Source organism: Melanaphis sacchari, unplaced genomic scaffold (genome assembly GCF_002803265.2).
Source record: "Melanaphis sacchari strain LSU unplaced genomic scaffold, SCAv2.0 Contig0_pilon_pilon, whole genome shotgun sequence".
NCBI classification, from domain to species: Eukaryota; Metazoa; Arthropoda; class Insecta; order Hemiptera; family Aphididae; genus Melanaphis; species Melanaphis sacchari.
Genome location: NW_020270366.1, coordinates 3,633,292 through 3,655,698, shown reverse-complemented (window position 1 = coordinate 3,655,698; position 22,407 = coordinate 3,633,292). Strand labels below are relative to the sequence as shown.

Below are 22,407 nucleotides of genomic sequence, written 5' to 3'. Positions count from 1 at the left end.
GATAGCAATAATAGCTATATACTACTCGTATGTACTCGTATTATTGAAATGAATTGCTATGTTGAATATTCCTACCTAACCTTACGTATTGATTAAACTGAGTTATGATTTTCGACGTATAATTTAGGAATCCAATAATTTCGCAGTATAATTTTATTTTAAAATGATATAGAAAATTGTTTACAAAACGTCAGTTCATTTATATATTAAACAACTGAAGCATGTAGTTGATTACAACATAATATTTATTATAATATACGTTATGAAAATAAATTGTATTGATATTTCCATTGTAATGGAAACTCCAGATGTACGCTAGCAAGTAATAACTAAAACAAATATGTTTAAATGGCTTGACGTGGTCTTAGAATTGTCCTTAATGCAATTGGATCAAGGAACATCGCGAATCGTCGTTAGGAAAAAATTATTCATTTTGATGAGTGGAGAATGTAACACGTTTATAACAATATTATGTAGTATAAAATATAACATTCATAAGCCACATTGTTACGCTATTGCCAACTGTAAACACATACAATATAATAGATCTCTGAACACTGAAGTTACCGTTGTGTACATTGACTATATTGAATACAATATTTCTAAAAAATTATGGATGTGCAGTGTTTGTTGCAAAAGGGCTGAATGCTCGAATTTGATGCATATGATTAACTTCGTATAGGCCACATTAATTTGATAAACGATGTATTAAGGTACGAGTGTACAATATATTACAGGCATATCGTATCACATTCGGTTCGTATAGACATCATGGATTGATATCGACCATGTACCGCTACAGTGGCAGAATTGTCAGAGGGGTGCGAGAAATGCAGTTCACCCCCGGCAATTAATTTTTTTCTGTTTTTATCTGCATCCCACACCTCATTTTCCTCTCATTCACATTCTCTCTCCAAATGTGTACAGAGGCGATGTTATTAAATTTGTGAGGCTCAGTACAACTATATTGCAAAAGCGTCTATAATTATAATTGTTTAATTCTGCATCATAAAAATAATTGCTATAAATTTCACATTTATTACAAAATATGATTATACAAATAAAATAAATAAAATAAAATTATAAATAGGATACTTTGATTTATAATATTAAATTATATTACTCAGATAGATCTCAAATGAGAAATAAATGTTAGTCAATATATTCCGTCCAGGGCTTGCAAATGTTATAATAAAGTTATGATTATAACGTTATATTAGACGATTAACGATTGAAATTTTTAAACGTAAATATAACAGAAAACGATAAACATAAATAATTAAATAATACAAAACAAAACATAACATAACGATTAACAAAATATATGATATATCATCAAACAAAACATTACGTAAAACGTTATATAGGTAAAGTATATTATTAAAAAAAAAATAAATAAATAAATAATTTCAATTATTTAATTAATAAATTATAAAACATAGTAAAAATTTTAATTCTAAATAACGATAAACGCAAAATTTGTAAAACGTTTTAATTATAAATAACGTAGGTACAACAAATTTTTTTTTTCAAATGCAAGCCCTGATTTTGTCGGAATCATTATGGCTTATTTCGCTTTTTTTAATTATTTTAAAAACAGCTCATAAAGTCGAATAAAATTGCTTAGTCATAGGTGTAGCGAGGGTGGGGCAGGGGGGCACTTGCCCACCCCTGCGCCACAAATTGAATTAAAATAATTTCTTTTTTAATTTTTAATAATTAAGTTTTACATGAAAATTGAAAAATTAAATGCGATATAAGAACATTCAAGTCTAAAAATAATTTAGTGGGACCAAGTTTAATCTACACGTGTAATTATTTTATATATTACCTTACCGGTTTTTTTTTTATTTTACTATAAATTATTAATATATTTATTATTGGCATTTTTATAATCTTGTTTTAATTTGCCCCCCCCCCCCCAATTGAAAATCCTAGCTAAGATCATGTACTTAATCTTTAGGTAATGAAATTAAGAATGTTATTAACATTAATTAAAATGCTTTCATGAAAATTTTTTATCTTTATACTAAGGCACCGCTTCAAATATTCTATAATTATTCAAAATATATATAATTATTTTCTCGGTTAATTTAAAATGAAAAATAAAAATTCTTAGTATTGACTAATTAGTAATCAGTTTTCCGATGAACAGCTTCGTGTTGGTAAAGTATACGAAACCTTTTTAAATACCAACTCATAGATTCAAAAATCTAATGAAAAATGCTTTTGGTGTAACGGTGCAACAAAAAAGTATTTTTATTGTACTATCTATTATTACAATTTAATTTTATGACCATCACAATTATAAGTTATTTACATAATTTGTTTTAGTAATAATAAACATGTATTTTATAGAAATATAGGATCTATACTATAAATTATAAGTATAATAATCAAAATATTTTTAATAAATTAGTATCGGAAAATAGTTTTTTTTATGCATGGAAACAATTTTGAATAATTGTACCGAACTAAATTATTATAGTAATCGAGTATAGTAGAGTTTTCTTTATATATGGGGTTAAAACTTCCCTAAGCACTCTCCCCTTATATCTATTTTTAATTCAACTTAAATAAAACATGACACTTTTTAGATTTTAAAATGAATACCTATAGTTAAAATATTCTAAAACCGTTATTTTTTTCCCCCTTCTTACGATATTTTCGAAAAAATTATTTGACCAAAATAAATTAATTTTTTAACCGGTGTTTCAAATAATTTTAATACGTATTATGCAAATTATAACATATCCGGTTGTCGTGTCTCGTGAGTCATGACGCACGCAAACCTCCGAATCCATCATAGTTTTCTGCTAGCAATCAAAGTCTACATTAGGCATAATTTCGCTTGTAAACCATGCGTACACGATGTATGATATTATACGGCACAGAATTATTTTCAATTTCATTGTGTATGTAGATCGTTTCGTAGTTTCGTACGCGTCTCTATGGGTAACAATTAATAGTTTTATTTGTTGTATACTTAATATAAAATATTATACATTATGACAATTATATCATAAAATTTTGAATTACGTGATTTTAGGTTTGTTTGGTGATTTAGAAAACCTTTTTTCGGGTGTCAGATTGGACAAAAGAAATTAATAACGATTTTATTGTGACGTACCTGTCCTATTAACATAATACTTTTTTTTTTTTATTAGGTAAAGAAAATATACAACTACACAACATTTTGTACAACAAGTATTAATGATGTAGATCAGCGGTTCCCAAACTGTGCACTTTCTGGGGACACTGCGGTTTACGTTTCATTGATTTTCAATGAGTACTTTTTTTGTTCTATCTTTCATGTTATATACAGCAAGGCACCGTGGCTAACTTGGTGCCCCTAAAAGGGCACCGCGGAAAAAAAAGTTTGGGAACCGCTGATGTAGATGGTTTACATATCGTGAGAGAGGTGCGATGTAGGAAGGCTCCCAATGGAGCTACCTACTTAAAGGAATTTTAATACTATAAATATGCACACGTTTATTAGAATTCTTAAAAAATTACTTGAAATAATAATTGTTAAAGAGATATTTCAACGTCGATACCATCAGAAAGTAAATTTCTGGTTTAATAGTGAAGAAATGACGCGTACCTTTCTTTTATATCTAAAGCGTAGGTATTATACTATACAGGGAAATACGTCATTATACCGGGCGTAAGTACAATAAAAATTATTTAAAATAGAGACGGTGTTGAATAGGAACGCGAATGCGATATAATGTATATAACATAAATGCAATATATTCAGAAGGGTGCGTTTTATATGTAGAAGTATTCTATATTAAACGTATTATAGTAAGTCGTTACTGAAAATTGCAAAAGTGTATAAGGTATATATAATGTTATTAAGACACGCAAAATTTTCAAAAATAGCACGTACCTACCTACACGTATTTTAGATAGCTACTATAACATTAAATCACGAATAAAATAAAATGTAGCATCAGTCATAGGTAGTATGACGTATAATATAATAGCGTGAATTTAATTTTTCTTCCATTTCGTGAGTCCGCCTATATTGTAGTAAATATATAAACGCATAAACGTTTTGCATTCCTGTGTATAATATGTTTCGAACTAGGATTATATTATTGTCAGCAATCGACATTGAAACGCGTTTGGTGCAAAACTTAATTCTATAAATGGCACTTGGATTGTACCACAGCTATATTTTGTGTTTAAAGGAAAGTTTTAACGTGGTTTTCATGTTTCATTGTATAACATTTAGAATTTAGAGTTTCAGACAGTAACTTAAAATATTGATCGACATAATAATATATATATATTTTACATAGATAAATACGGAATACGGGTTTAACGATATACTAGCATGAAATAACTATTAAACAGTGTAATCGATGCTTTGAATGAAACTCGGAATCGGAATTAAAAAATAAGTTTTTTTGAAATACAAAAAAAAAAAAACATTCTGTGTCAGTATGATATATGTTTAGTGCTGTAACTCGTAATGTTATAAATGTATAATATATTCATTACCGAAGTATTTGTCACCACAATGAGGCGGTTCTTATTAATAAAACGAAAACAATATAATAATAATCACACTGTTCGCAGAGACATTAATCTTTAGAGGCGATGACGGAAAACAGGTAGGATACGACAAAATATTTAATTTACTCGAGAAACCGTCGTCGTTGTCGAGTCATGCCTTTAGAATGTATTTCTGAATTCTAATGCAAATAAAACAATACTAGTAATATACAATATACGACGTATGCATTATATTTTGTATGAAAATAGGAGATTCTGGCATAAATATTAAATTATGGTAATTTCAAAACTTTAATATCACGTCCAAGCGAATTAAACTCTACTAAAAATCTCCAGCAAGTGAAATTATAATTATTTTCTAATAGAAAATAAATTTGATACGGTATTTATATAACTGGTATACAGAGTGATTAAATTAATGTTGAAGACTCTTTGTGTTATTTATACATTACGAAATACGAATACATATTTACGGGAATTGAATAGCACTATTATATTATAATGTTAATTCCTCTTTATAAGTTGTAAATAAATTTAGACTAATTTTATTATAATTTATAACATCATATTAAATTACACCATATACAGTTAAAATAAAAAAGTAAAAATCGTATAAAGATAAATGATAGTTGGTAAATAGGTATTATTATAGTTTATAATATGGTCACATTATAATACATACCTATTAGCTATTATAGTCGTGTTTTAAATTTTTGTAAACTGAAAATATATTAATTGTGTACGTTGTTTTAACGTTAACAATTCATAAAAAATTTTTCCAAAAAGTTATAAAAATGAAATACACCCGCGAATTTATTTACCAATACACCACCGTACAGGATAATGTGCCCGGACGCCGCTCTGAGTGTATATGTACATGATCGTATTTTTATATATATAATATGTGTGTGTGTGTGTGTGCGCGCGTTGTGCTGAGCCCTGAACCTGTATACAACAAAACTATATCTTACCGAATACTATATATATGTATATATATATTGTAGTATGTATAACGCAATAATATCATATCGATCCGGAACGAAAACTTGTATATATATATTTATGTACCTAAATAAAAGCCGTACCGAAATCGCTACGAACGGGTGGAGAGGACGCGGAGACGTACGGCGAGAAATGGTATACTCATCGTGTATATATCTATATAAACATATATGTGTGTGTGTGTGTGTGTGTGTGTGTGTGTAAACCACGCATTTACGCCGTTTTGGGAGTTGGGGCTATGTATGTACATGCGAAAGACTCGTGTGGCGCGGTGTAGCGGGGTTTGGGGAAGGAAACCGGTGCGGACGGGCGGGGACGGGCAACTGTCACTGGGTCAAAATTTATGGTACGTACGCCCCAGCTGCCCGGGCATCCCGGCCAGGGGTCTCTAGTCCCTATGCTGCTGCTGCTGCACAACGCATAGTTGTGTGTGTGCAGCGAGGAGCGCGTGTGCGACTGCGTCGCCGCCTCCCCAAAACCAGTGTAATGTGACAAAACAAACAAACACACACGCACGTATTATATAATATTGTTGTTGTGATATATTTTTGTGCGACGATGACTACTGCTACTGCTACTGCTAGTGCTACTATTCGGTTACGCGAAAAAAAAACGCTTGTGTGTAATAGGTAAACGGATAGATATGCGATGTGGAGGCGACATTTGCGATCGGCTGTGAATTAGGCATTTTGCATTAGAGATTTTGATACCTTAACGCTTAAAGGCTTAAAATAATGTATCGACGTGCAGATTAAATGTCGATGATTCGAAACTCGCAAGAATCGCAAAGGGTTATACACTTATACACAGAATAATGTATTCATCATAACATTATTAGCATCTCCGCTATTGTAAAAGCAAACGCCAAACAAAAAAGTGTGCGTGTATCAAGGCCAATTTAAAATTCAAATATCGATATTATAATAATTATATTCTATGTTTAAACAAATAATAAATATAAATAGTTCAAAATTCATAATTTTCATATTTCATTACATTTATAGTTAATCATTTTTATAATAATACATAATTCTCATAATTAATAATTTATTATGATATTCATAATAATTATATTATAATCCTGTACTATGTTAAAAATAATAAAAAACATAACTATAAATATTTTTATGTTAAGTGTTTATTCATATGACGAAACTATTTCCGTTATGTGTATTTTAGGTATCCATTTCATGAAATGTTGTCCATATAGCGGAATTACGTGAAGTGGAAAAAAACGTTTCTACTTCGCGAAATGGATATAAACTTTGTCCACTTCGCGAAACGTACAACTATGCGATGTGGATACGACATATACATAGATGATAGCAATTAAATAATACAAAATAGCTAGTTAAAATGATTATAACAAAAATAATTAATTCTTAATGTAATACATTGCACAATATAGCAATATAAATAAGAAGAAAAATTTAAAAGAGGCTCAGATGTTTGTTTTTTTATAGATATACGCATTATATGGTAAAGAGGGTAGTTTCTACTATAATTGGTACAGTATAATCAAATTATAGAAATATGTGTGTTTTTTATTCTTACATAAATTTAAATTTAATGGAATGCATATAATACATAAATCATCAATTGCTACAAAATTCAGTACATATCACTTTCATTTTTATTTTTTCTATTAAACATCCGTCCAACAATAACAAAATATCTTTTTATCCTCTATTTCCATCAAATTTCTTCTCAGGACAGTCCAAAGTTAAATCATTCCAGTCCATTGTTTTTACACCGGATTACGCTTTAGCTAGGGGCTTTTTATATGAATGCACCAAAGGGACATCACAGTATCATTACACTGGTCACTGATATCAGATATATTAATTACGCGTGTGCACACCCGTCCCCATTCACATAACGCTATAGCCTATAGGTTCAGCTGTTATAGCATAATATTATATATCTACCTATATCATATATTATTTTAAATTATATCTATAAATAATAATGGGAATTAACCTGCGTCCTGCGCTCGTACAAGATAAATGTATTATCATATTCGGGAATAATAATTATTATTATTTTGGCACTTTATAGCTCATTGTTTACGTAAATAAATCATCAATGATTCGCAGTTGTTATACACCTCCAGCATTTTGCAATATCATGATGATCTACTAGTTTAAATAATATTGATCGTCTATGGCTGTTGCTATAGTGGAAAATTGTCTTTTTAATAAAGTTATTAGATAATTATATTACATGCGCCCGTCGTGTACTCGCATCATGGAGATTTGAAACGGAGAAAACGCGAACAGACGGACGATAAATTTGTACAACAACCGTAATATTATACTCATCTCGACTAACAAAAACACTGCTTCACCAACCTACTTATTGATATAATGTCCTACAGTGCTGTACGTTTTGTCATCAACGTCAGTTTATCGTTGTGTCCAGCTATGTGAATTTGTTAACGTCTGCGATAACGTCTTTTTACCCGTTGACACACAATAAGTAATGATAGTTTATTATTATATTTTCTATAGGTACGCGAGTATGAATCGTGATATTGTAACGTTATATTTGTATAATATGTACGTGTATATACAAGGTAACAATGGACTTGCGCAGGACTCATATAGTTGCGAAGTAAGTGTCACTCATATCATAGCTCTTCTAATGGAAAAATTCTTCATCACTTGAATCATTTATTTTTATTATTTTTTGTACACATCAACAAATTCACCAAATTTTAATTAAATTAAATAAAAATTGTTAATTAAAAAGTATAAAAATAAAATAAAAATTGCTACTTAACTAGTGAGATATTTCTATGATTTATATGCTATAAATAATTAAATAAAATACTCAAAATATTAAATAAACGATATTATGAGACAATTATATAGTAAAGTAGTTAACTTCAATATTTGACCGAAACCAAAATATAAAAATAGTATTTAAGGCTCAATCCAACCTAACCATCAACAAAGGAGTTTTCATTGTAATAAATCATTTTTTTTTTTTAGAATTTTTATTTTTCTCTCATACAATTAATTATTTTAGTAAAAAAAAAAGGCGTTATCGTCTTCCGCCGAAATTCTAAGTATCTATTTTTTCTTTTCTTAAACTGATTCGACTTCCCCACTCCTAAGTGTCAGGATCCGGGTGGCGGGATGCTACCGTACACTATCTGGTCTCTTAATTTGATAGATAATATACATAATAATACAAAGGATTATGATATTTTAAATACTTGCTTTGCATAACGGTGAACTTTTCTATATTAAAATTTTACTCATTTAGAGGTAATTGAAATTATGTATTTATGAAAATTTCATGCAAATAAAATAATACTGCTGTGTACTAATGCAGTGTATATATTATATATTTATGTGTCTGTGTGTGTGTATATGTGTATTATGTATAATATATAGTTTATTACATAAAAAAACAGTTCTTCGTGCCTTATCTCTAAATTGTAGTACACAGTTTCCACGAGTGGTTTAAGAATCTCACACTTAATAGTTACACGATTTTACTATATAATATATTTTATTTTATTTTAAAAAAAAACATATACAAATAAATATTAAAAACTATCAATTAATCATAACAAATAATATAATTTAAATATTAAATTTATGCCTCATCTATCGGTGAATTATAATTGTTTTAAATTTTAATAATAATTATTATCATAGTACATTTTATTATTCATTATTGGTTTTTCGCTTAAAGAAAAGCTCTCCACCAGTTACAATACTTTGAATATTTATAAAAACTTTAACTTTAAATACTTATTAGATATTTTAACAAAAATTAAAGTTCCTACATGCAATATTTTTAATGGCTTAAAGAATTGAAAAAAAAAAAATTATCATTTTATTATAGTTCGTACAGAAGGAATTCGTATATTGTGTTTGTCTGTTGAGCGTGTGTTATTGAATTATTTAGTTCTCATATACAGCGTATCAATTAAAGAATATCATCATCATAACAATGGTGGGTTACAATTTATTTATTCTTTGAATCGTCAGTCTCAGTAAATTGTGTTTCGTTTAAAATGTTCAATGGATGATAATTATAATATACACTGTAATATCTGTTTTTGGTTTTCAGCAGTTCGCTTGTACGATAATGTCACGTACTACACGACTGATAATTACAGCTAGTATGAATCGAAAATATAATATTTTTAATTACAGCGACTTATTCACATATGACGTATGTGTGCACCTATGTAATAATTTTAAGACTCTCAGTACACTATTATTACAATTATATTATTATTTTAACGTCCGGGTCCAAAAATTACATGCACACCGCATATGTTTAACTTGAGAACAGCGTTTATGTAATTTTTATCAGTCTTCATAAAATAAAAATATTAATAACTTAATAATTGTATTATTTGATTATATGTTTTGATAAAGGTAGATAATATACTTGCATCATCATAGAAAAACATAAATAGCTAAACAGTGTGTTTACTGTCGAGGAAATCGGAAGCCTAAAGTATAGTAAATTTATGTTAATACATACTCGTACACAACACGTGTGCTTAGACTTTAAGCACAAAGGACATGAGTATATTTTAACAACACATTAGTAAATACTGATACCGTAAAATTAATCGATTTAATTTTAACACATAATTTTATTTTGGTACCTATGTACTATATTGATGAGGCATCTATAAATTTTTTTACTTGTATAAGCTAATACAAATACTTATATTATGTTTTTTCAGATATATAAACATTTTAAATATTGTATTAATAATGTTTTTCTGTCTGAAATTCGAAAATCATATATTTATATTCACAGTGTCTATTGAATTGCAACTCATATTTTATTATTAGATAATTTTGTTTAATTAGGAATTAGTCATATCTAATATTCTAAATACTTTTATTTCGAATGGCGTTTTATTTAACAGAATATTAATTAATTGGAAAGTTAAAAACACCAATTAAAAATTTAGGGCATTTTTTTAGCGTAATATTTTGCCATATTTTTATTATTAGTAACAAGAAACAATTGGCAAATATTATTATACGAAGCTCAAAATACATTTATTTATTTTTATACAGTTAACTCTAAGCGGATTTTTAATAGCTACAGTATACGTTTAAAAATACTATAAACCCAATAAATATTATTTTGTAAAAATTTAAGTTTACGAATGTATGAGAATATTATAAAATATATTAAAAATAAAGTATATTTAGAAGCCCCAATAACGAAAATAAAGTACAACTAGTATTAAGTAAAACCTTTAAAACTTTTTGAAAATAGTAATTTATAGTATCGTTTTTATAATAAATGTTTTTAATATTCAATAATTTACTAATTCGATTTTACAAAAAACAATTATATAGTATTTCAAAAAATTAAAAATAATTATAACAATTTCTATTTACAAGTATTGTGTTATTCAATAATTATACAGAATCAATTCAAAAATATTTAAGTATAAAATTAAATGATTTAAATTATCTGAAAAAAAGTAGATTATGTAACATATTCTAAATCTATGTCAAGTTATTATTAATATTATAGTACAATGTTATAATACTAATTAGATGACATTCTAATATGCTATTTAGTTTATTAATTGGTTAAATTACTGTAGTAATTTCGATGTCCAATGCAGACCAAATTACTGATGTCTGTGAACTGTGTGTTGTTACACTTAGGTACTAATTATTGTATAAGAGATAGGGTAAAATTATTCAGACATTATTAAAACAGTTTACAATAATATAGTTATTTTTTTTTTATAAAAATTATAAATATTATAGTTATTATAAAATATTTAACATAATACGATAAAGCGGTAAAATTATTTATTAAATAATAAGTACGTCATGTAGAATTCTAATTTTTTTTATGTAATCTGTGTAAATTCTGTGTTTGCGAATAATATTGATTATATAATATATTTCTTAATAATTTCGCAGGATTTTATTGATAATTGAACTATATATTATTACATATATTTATATTTTTTTAACTTAACAAAAATATTGGTCTAATTCAAACGATAATAATGATAAATTTTGATTTTGAGTCGACGGCTGATAATAAAATATTTTTTAGTGTTATTTTCAAAGTACAAGGGATGTACATTTTGGTAATAGAGATTGGTTTTTTAAGTTCGTACTTTTAAATATAGTAAGTTTAATGTATAAACAATGAATAATGATAGTCATAAATTGTTTCTTTTAAAAGGTTTCAACCAGATTTGTGTACTTATAGGCATATTGTATATTGCACCTATACATTTACTTTACAACATAAAATAATTTTGAACTTTTTAAAAAGCTTATTTTTATTTTAATAAATTTTATATGGGCTACATATTTTCAAGAATTAAAATACAAAGTACTTTTTTATCAATAATTGTGTTTATTTTTTTCCCTAAGTTCCAAGTTAAATGTAAGCATTTAACAAAGTTTGATTATAATTTCTTTACAAATTAAACCAATACATTTTTATTAAACGATTTAAGCTAATATTAAAACCACTATTTCTTCGTCTATTTGTCTCAATAAAGAATGGATTATTTTCTTAAACATTTAATGAAACTTTTCTCTAAATATTTTTCTTCTAATTTTAACTATTATTTGCAAACCTCTTTCTGATCTTTTTCTCTATAATACACTTATCTCTATTCTTCCTTCCAAAAGTTTCAATGGTTCTATTACTATAGAAGACCTCTAATCCACTTTCAATTCTTTTAAGACAACTTTTCAAATGGCTTCTAACCTAAAGGAATTTCGGCTAACTTGCTTGTTTGCTGCGATACTTTCTTGTAACTATAACTCCCCATATCCTTTTAGGTACTATTTTTAACCTTGACAAAGGCATATTTCAAGTTATCTGAAAATTATTTCTATTATTTTCATTAGTCTGAACTCTGAAGATATTCCACTTGTTATTACTCAATTATACATCCATTCATAATCCCATGACCACTAAACATTTAACAATGTTAATCATAAATTTATCTTTAATGCTAAACAGTTTTAATTTATGACTATTGAGCCCCTACCATTTCACAACCTGGAGGTAAACAAATATATATTAACGCGATTTGTGGTTTGAAGGAGAAGAGTCTGCCTCTCTTAAACTATTGAGCTTAAGATAAATACTTCATCTCACCAAGTCATAATTTAACTACTGGCGTGTGTGTGTGTGTGTGTGTTGTGTAGGTATGTGTATACTATACAATTATATATTTATGTATTTACTACAATCTATTGCACTAATATTATATTGTAACCAGCAATAGTAAAAATGGGTAGAGTTCAAATTTGATAGAATGAAATACGAAGCAGTGTCAATTCACTTTGACAATTAAACTAGTTTAATAATTTTAATTATTATTTTTAAATATAATTTTTTAATATCTGTTTAGTTTTATACACACACTAATGCGCATAAATCAATAATTTATAATGTTAAGAATTTTAAAATAAAATATGAATAGCCTCTTAATTTTATGATTTCTTAAGTAATATACGACTTTATTACTTTATAAAAACCTTTTTTTAAAGGTATCTAAATAAATTATTATGAAGGTAATAACCATTGTAAAACCCCCACTATATTTGATTTAGAAACATAGTTTCTGATTATGATATTAGGTTCTAGTTCCTAATATTTCAAGGGTGTTTGGATTCTAGAATTGGTTTTTTTTAAATTTAACTTAAATTCTTGATTTGTACCATGCACATATACTCACTAAAGTTGCTGGCGAACGGTTATAGTTTTGTTTTTATTGCCTTAAAATGTTTACAATATTTACTTACATTGAAACTATAAAAAAATAATTATGTATAAATATACAAAATAAAAGATGATCAAGTTTAGACTTTTTAAATTAGATTAAATTGATTTTTTAAGCCACTGTGAACGCTCCTGTGTATCGATGAAATAAATTAAAAATATTTTTAAAATGCGATTTAACTATTTAGTTATAAATTTAGTATTTACTGGATTGGTTATATCACCTCTTATTTGTGTGCCATAAGTTTGGTTTTAAGATGATTAAGTACTGTTAGAACTATTGGAAGACACAGAACAGTTTTATTATCAGATTTTGTAATGATAATTGTGTGATTAAAATTAATCTCCTAATTGAAATAAAATAATTTAAAAAAAAATTAAAAAATAATTTTCTACAATAATCACCAACTAATGGAATAAATGATTAAACATTATAAATGTGTATATGATATGTGAAAATTGTGTCATATCCAACAATTTCAAAATAAAAATATTAATGAGAATATATATATATACATATACATTATTATAGTTAGTTTTAGACGACGCATTATAGAACAAAACAAAACAAATTGTCTTATTTACATATTCAGTTTTATATTTCATAAATATGTCTTAATTTATTAATGTCAAATTAATGGAAGAAAATAGGCGAAAATAACCCCCTCCTTAGAAAAAAATACTTATATATGTATGACAAAATAAAAAGGGAGTAATTAATTTGGTTCAATAAACATTTTATCTGATACATTTTCAAACATATCATTTGGACGAGTTAAAATTAACGGGAAATAAGAACAAACTCGTTCATTAAACAAAATAATTTTTCAAATATTATTAAAATTAAATTTTTTTTTTTTAAATACATTATTATGGCTACATTGAAAATAAAGTGTCTTTCAGTTCATATAAGCTCAACTCAGCAATTTCTAACCAAGCTTGTAGTCAACCACAGAGGATTCTAAGTTTCTATGAAATTCGAAAGGAAATCGCTACGTTTTATATTCATCTCCAAATACTATACGTATGTTAAGATATTCGTAAATTCTAAAAAAATATAAGTAATATATATATATATGCAGATAAAAATGTTCTATTCGTTCAAATGATATCCAAAAATATTAATATCCTATATGTAAAGCTATTATTACATATTTACCTACATACAACGCGCTTATTTGCTGGCAGTGACATATTTTGTCACAGTTAACGCATCACAAAAATGTATAATATATATGCATACGCGAAGCCCCGACGATGGTGGTACATGCGCCATTTTTTTGACTTTGAGGGAGGGGTAGTTTTTCGCAAGAGGTCTCGGGCTCAGTCGCGGCGGGCGTCATTTCGCGCGCCATCGACCCGTTTTCACGAGGAAAGCAGTGCGCCGCCGTCGCGCGTCGTCGCCTAGGCGCGCCCGTGACAATCGCGGGAACAACGTCGGCGACGGCAGATGATATTTTTTAATTTGTTCGTATGGCCCGCCGTACACTAAATATAAATGAGATACACAGGAGGTAAGCGCTTTCTAGACTCGGTAGCTTGGAGGCGGCGGTGGATTTTGGCGGAGGTTTATGCTAACGAGGCCAGGAGCGAGGTGGTGAGGCAGTGAGGTGGTGGTTGCAGTTACGTGAAAAGGGCGTTTAAAGGGGAAACTTTAGTTCTCGCCAACTCTCGAGTATTGTGGAGGGAGGAGGCAGTCGTTACCTCTCGCGGTGTTTCTGTATAGGTGTATGTAGGTTCGACCGTTGCCCTGTATATATAAAAGCGCGCACGCACTTACGACGGTCTGCCACCGTGCAATGCTGAGCCAATCTGCAACCTCCCCCCGTCCCGTTGACGGTCGTTCGAAAGTTATTTCGCTCTTGTACCCCGGAAATCGTGGACGCGGAGGTCAAGTGGTGGGCGGTTAAGTGACTGGTGCATCCTTTGAATGTAGATATACGTGTACCGAGTAATATTATTTATTATATTATACATTATAATAATAGTATAATGCTATTAAATATAAATAATTGATAACAGTCATTATTATCGGCACTGCCATTACGCTAACTGTCGTAGGCGTAACTCTCGAAGTTATCACGATCTGGAACCGACATTTTAAGTGACCCCCCCCCTTCTTTATCACATAACCTTGTTGGGGAGACCGAAGAAAGTTTCAATGAAAAATTTTTTCGAAATGAATGTACTTTTTACAATTATTGTAATCTTATTTTATAATAGCAATACCATGAGCGTTACCTTTTTTTCATTAAATTCGTGCATTCCCTTTTCGGCTAATCAATTTTTTTTTTTTTTTTTTGTAAATAATTTCAAGTTATTTGGCGTGATAGGAATATTTGGTAAAAATGGTTTGCATCTTAAAACAAAAATATTCGATATACAAATAATTATAAGTACCTAAATTTTATGAGGATACGAAAATGTCAATAATAATACGAGTTAAAGCTTTAACAGGCCATGTGTTACCATTGTATCCTATCTAATCTCTCAAATAGTTATGCTACTAATCATTTTTTTAAACTTTGTGCGTTGTATATTGTATACATTGTGCACATAATAATATGGGTACAATTGTTGAAGCCGACACTCGTTATAGGTTAATACATTGATTGTACTGTTGTAGTATTATTAGGAAAATATTTTTCTGTAAGATATGAACGGTGTCGGCAAAAATCCAATACTGCAGATTTGTGCCGCAGGTAAATTCTCGAAAAGATTTTCTAGTGGACGGGGTGAAGAGGTGTTTTTCAACGTTTCCTCTCCCGGCGAGTAAACGCGACGAAACGCCTAGCGGCTTTACACATCTGTGACCCGAAATCCGCCGAAAAATCAATGCCCCGCCGCTCGAGTCACACGTATACTATACATTTATATATAATCGGTGGGTGGACCACAATCCCGCTCCTCGCAGCACTCTCTGCGAACTGCACCAATTTTTGACAACACTCGGCTGTTATCGGCGGACAGCATAACGTTCATATTCCCCCGGACATCTCTGGATTGTGCATTGACAATAAACATGGTCGTTGATAGATGCACAAACCAAATGAAAATAACAATATTATTAATAACAATAAACAAGGATCGCCGTGGATTCAAGTCGGTCGATTTCACATTTATTTTCGTGACAAACCGTTATTTTTCTCGGAGTTGATTAGGACCCGTCGCGAATCATTCCAAACGCGGCATCCTGCTTTCTACGCCTCATTTATGCCCCAGATGTCGCTAGATATTTCGACGGAGGGTTGCTGCCGCTTATTCGTATACCTATAAAATAATATTTGGTATATATTTGAAGTATTAAGCGCATACCAATTACAAACGATCGTCGTCACCTTTTGTGATATGTCTCGATAGGGTTGCGTTTCGATTTTTGGTTGTGTTTAGATTGTTCTTAAGTATTTGTTTTAATTGGTAAGACATCGTGCAATCGAGTTGAAAATGGAAAAAGTTTTGAATTATTTTATGAGTGTGTTTCGGTATTGTGTTTATTGTTTATAGATACCAATTAAATTTTATTTTACCCAATACTTATCGGTATTAATAATGTTCATACATTTTAAGATGTCCATAAAAACATGTTTAAACATTACACTTTATTTATAAATATATTATAATACGAATGATACTTGCGAGCAATAGTATGATGTGTTGCCATTGGCGACATATAAAACTGTGTTATTTTGTAGTTAACAGTTATTCTGGTGTACGACTAGCATTATTTGTTTTTATTATTATTTCGTGCGTGTACAATATTAATATAACGCAAGATGTATTTCTATTGCTGTGCGAGTTGTAAAACAATAGTAGAATTGAAAATATTATTCAGAAATTCAGAATATAATATCGATCAAGTTTTAATTTACGTTAAATTATATTTTATGTATACCTTTAATAGTTAAACCAAATTTGAAACACGAACATTTAAAACAATATCAAACATAAATGAAGGGGTCAATAATTGTATCGTTAAATTTATGTAAACATATTGCCTATTTTTAATATTTAACGGCGTTTTAACGGAGTGATTTAAATACATATTGCCTACTTTACTCCTTTATTTTGACATCATTTCTCATACGAGTTTATACAAATAAATAGTGTTATATTTTTTCATATTATCATAATCAATTCTATTTACAGGAGATCAAATGACAGTTTACATATTTTATAACCATACATATATCATATAGGTACGTAACGCTGTTCTTAAAAATCTTAATAAAAGAAAATTAATTAACTATTTTATCATAACTTATAAAATAATGTAAAAATTAAATATATTGAGTTGTATTTATATTCATATTACAAAGTATATGAAAAATATGTAAATATTTTTAAAGCCGTTCATGTAAAAGATTATAATATTATTCAAACAGATGCCCGAACAAGATATACCATTGTTAGTTAAGTTATATTATTTTATTGTTATATAATTAAACATAGAAATAAAAATATGCATGAATTAAAAATTACCTAAACAACCAAACGGTTAATTGTAGAAATCTTAAAACCCTACAGGATATTGAATAACGATTTTTACAGTAGCTACTTTTCTATGGGTGGTTAATGTCACGCAAAAAGATTTACTATGGCATGTATAAGTATATAACTATGTAAGTCGAGTCAGTTTAAGTGAGTGAATTAAAAATATAATAATATAATAATACGTATTTTATAACCTAAAATGAACAATGATAATTACATTCTTTAAACGATTCTGGACTAAGCTCTGTATGTAATATGCGTATTATACCGTAAATTAAACAGTTTTTGACATTTTTATGTAATTTTCACTGAATTAATGGGCGTTTTACAATCTCTTGCAACACACTCTGCGAAATAGCTTTTACATCCAATTTTATACAACCATATTATTACACACTAATCCGGATTCTAGAACACATTTATTACTCTAAAGAGTTTTTTTTTATTACAATAAAAAACAGAAAATACAAATAATGCAAGACCAATAACTTCAGTTTTTCAGTTTTGTTATACTTATTAGTCATATTACATATAATTACAAAAATAAAATATTAACGAATAAAATAATAACAACAACAACATTATCGTCTCGTGTGTTTAACATTAAGATTTTAATTTTTTGCAATATTATAAAAAATATTTTAAATATTATACTTTTAACATTATTTAATTTATTAGTAACTAATTGATGAGTTACGTAATTGAAACATTATAATATATATTTTTTAGTTGAAGTAGAGTTGTAATATTTTACTGAACATTTTATGAACACGTCGAGAAAGTACTATTTGTTTAGTGAACGTAAACTCAAACATTATTTACATCGATTTATATCAAGATAGAAGGGTGACTAATGACTACAGTGTTTATGACTAAGAGTACATATATATATTTGTACCAATTCCGCTTAGGGTAAAAATTTAGACTGGTATGGGTTATACATATTATTCTTTGTTTAGACATGGCATCTAAATTTCAGAAAGAAGCAAATATTAGTTAGATATATTATTTTTTTACGTTTGAGTAAATTGTATAAATAAAGTTTTACATTAATTCATACTACATTAATGCAGTTGAGGCAAACATTTATAAAATTAATATGCATTTATTATTGATTATATTATTGATGATATTTATGTTACGAAGTAATATTAAATAGTACTTACATAAAAATAATGTACATTAAGATATTTTAAAACATAATTTAATATGTATAGGTGTCTAAATTCAAAAATTAAGCAGAACATTTTGATATACATTAAGCTTGTTTACATTATTATCGATTAAGTATTCAAATAAAGTATATAAAAAGGTTATGGTGAAAGCTAATAAAAATAAACAAATTATGAAGTACCTATACATAGTTAACAATTAAAAAGACGGACACTCTTCGCGTGTAAATAGGCTATTTTATTTTAAACAGGCCACTATATAGGTGGTATAAATAAAAATATATAGCTATATATAATTTTATCGTGATTCAAAATTACGTCATTTTTAAGAGTTTTTCTGATTAAAAATATACGAACAGAACACTATTATTATTAACGTGATGTGGATTTTTCTTGCTTTAACGCATGCTAGTGTTACATTAGCTTTATTTATTATTAATCTATAAGCTACATGGTAATGTATAAACATAATATTATACAAATATAAATACGAAAGAAGCTACTATCTATGTAACTAACTGTATGTTTTAAATTATTGAATATGATATAAGTAAGACTATATTAAAATTATTGTTCTTGAAATAAACAACTTAAATAAAAATAATAACAGATATCATATTAAAAATATTATAATACATTTTGGAATGTCTGTTAAATGAAGACTTTTTTTATTTATGCTTTTTTACAAAAATATAATGTAAGTTTTTTTAAATTTATTTTTATTTAGTTTAATTCGTATAACATTATTTTTATTTGTATATGATTAGGATTTTATAACTTAAAATATATTTAGGTTCAGCTATTTAGATAACTACCTCCTAATCACACTAATAATAGTTTATATAACGTTGTTATATACCCAAATAAAATTTTTGTTTAAGCATAATGATTGAAAAAAAAATGTTTGGCTAAATTAAATATTTTTGAAATCATTAATTAAAACTTGATGACATTTATAGGCATTGTGTAGATATTGAATAGTGCAAAAAAGTATATGTCTTTAAGTTTTACGTGCGTCAGTGTAGAACTTTGAGTTCTGTGGTATTAAAAAAAAAATATAAGCATTGTGACTTACAAAGAAAATATCCATAGTGAATAGCCACTAAAGTAAACTGCAATTGATTCGACAATATGAGTAACTATTTTTCAAAATAATTGTTTGATACTATATTTATGAAACATAAATTATGCAACCGTAATAATATGTTCTTATTAGTTAGTCAACGCTTTTATAGTTTTATGTATATAAAAAAAATTATTCTTAGTCTTGTACATTGACCGCCTTTAATAGTTTTTATTTGCTATGATTTTAATTAAATTCTTTAATAATTTAATTATTATAAAAAAATATTTATGTAATATCGAAACTCGAATATTTTAATATAATCTACTGAATTCAAAAATTATTCGGGTTTGGTGAATTGTGTTTAAAGAAATAAAATTATTATACAATTAAATAAATATTCGACGCTTAAAATTTGTCGTGTATAAATGAATTACAAGTTCAAACCACAATCATTTTATAGAAATTTGATTATTCGTATTATTTGATTAAGCAAAGTATTAAATTAATATCGTTTTTTTGAAAACAAATACATTTATAAAATTAAAAATAATATCCTATAAACAGTACAAACTTAACAGCATATACATGTTTTCTCTCAAAAATCTGAAGTTGATTTATACAAACATAAATTATTGTTAGGACAATAATTGAACAATCTATAGTTGTGGGGCATTTTACTCAAAATTAATTAATCTTTTTTTACACTAAGTTATTCAAATATATAAATTGTATTAACGTTTTAAATGGTATCCCACCCGAAACATAAATAAAAAGAAGGAAAGTTGGTAACCATTCAGCTATATAGTAGGATTCGAGTGTACCTCGTCATTGAGTAGAGATATAGGTTTTAAAAATAAATAATATTTAATTATCAATTTATATAATACGAAATTATATACTTTTATTCAGTTCAAAATAAAACCAAATCGTTAGGTAGGTTAGGGTCAATTTCCGTTTGGATTATGCTCATGGAAAGAATCGGAAATATAAGGGGCTATAAGGTGAGTTACAGTAAAATACAGCTATTATGCCTGTGCACAGATTTTTTAACATTTTTTTTTTTTTTGTAAAATATAGAAACCAAAAAATAAAAAAGTTTATAAGTAATTATTATATTATACTTTTTTATTAAACTTTATATTGTTTATCCATGAAAAAAAAAAAAACTCAGATTCACCACAATATTAGCGTTTAATATACTTAATTAATAATATATGATATTATTATAGTTGCACAACTAATCTGATCAATTGGAAAGTATTTTTAAACGATAAACCGAGAACAGCTATTTTCGAATTTCGATTATTCTCGCGTAGTCATTACGTGTATGCGCATGTTTACATATATATATATAGATAATAATATAGTAACGAATAACAAATTTTCAATTTATTTTCACGCAATATTATCATATGCCGGATAAAAATATACTGTTAGATAGATATATTGAAAATATCCAGAAACACTAAAAATCTCAATCGTGTATTTTTATTTTACTCACATTAGTGAATATGTTTATTTTAGATAATACCGACGTGTAAAAAATTACATATTACACTAGAGTGCTAAAGTTTTATATTTCATCGAATATTTTGGTCTTGCAGATTTGGTACACTACACGCTCCTCCGAGTGACCCTTTTGTCCCAAGACGGCATTATTCGCGCCGATCGATAGGTTATAGCCGTAGTCGACCACAGAGCGCGCTTGTATGAGATGAAACCGCAACACACGGATGCACAGCACACGTAGTCATCATCCGTTTGATTTTAATTTAAAGCCTCTCGATTTTATACGAATTATTTGAAAAAAATAATATACTACAATATTATTATAATATGATAAATGACTAAAAAATATATTATAAACAGTTATATCTGTATTCTATATACCTACATACACCATACTGCAATCACATTCTAGATACAACAAATATATTTTGTGGTGTGCTTGAATTTATGTCTATATATGAGTGTATAAAAATATATTTACATCGTTGGATTCAAACTAAAAGGTGTTAAGAAAATCTGCTTTTTTATACGTAGGTTTAGTTGGTCAATGATTAGTAATTCGAATTCTCAAATGATCTAAGTGCATTATTAAAAAAGTGATTGAAAAGTAAAAGGTTCTAAAAATCAATATAATTATCAAATCTGTTATTTAGTAGTGATCTAAATTTTGAATAGAAGCTTTTGGTTTATAACTATAGTGTTTTATTGATGTTATTTTTAGGAGCTTTAATCTTAAGCTTTGAAGGTGGTAAATTGGACTTAGTTGGATCTACTCGAAAATAAATTTTTTTTTTTTTTTAATAATAATCGAGAAAAACAAAAATAAAATATGTAAAAACGATTAATTAATTAACAAATTCATTTTATTTTATTGTTATAAAT

The 22,407-nt window shown here is 27.6% G+C and overlaps 1 protein-coding gene across 1 annotated transcript in view; it reads left to right on the top strand.

Annotated features, from left to right (window-relative positions):
* Positions 1-8,107: 8,107 nt before the first annotated feature.
* LOC112598657 overlaps positions 8,108-22,407 on the top strand; it is a 25,370-nt gene continuing 11,070 nt past the window's right edge. The window contains exon 1 of the mRNA XM_025345189.1: positions 8,108-8,139. Coding sequence (XP_025200974.1) covers positions 8,108-8,139 — 32 coding nt within the window. The remainder of the gene's footprint in view (positions 8,140-22,407) is intronic.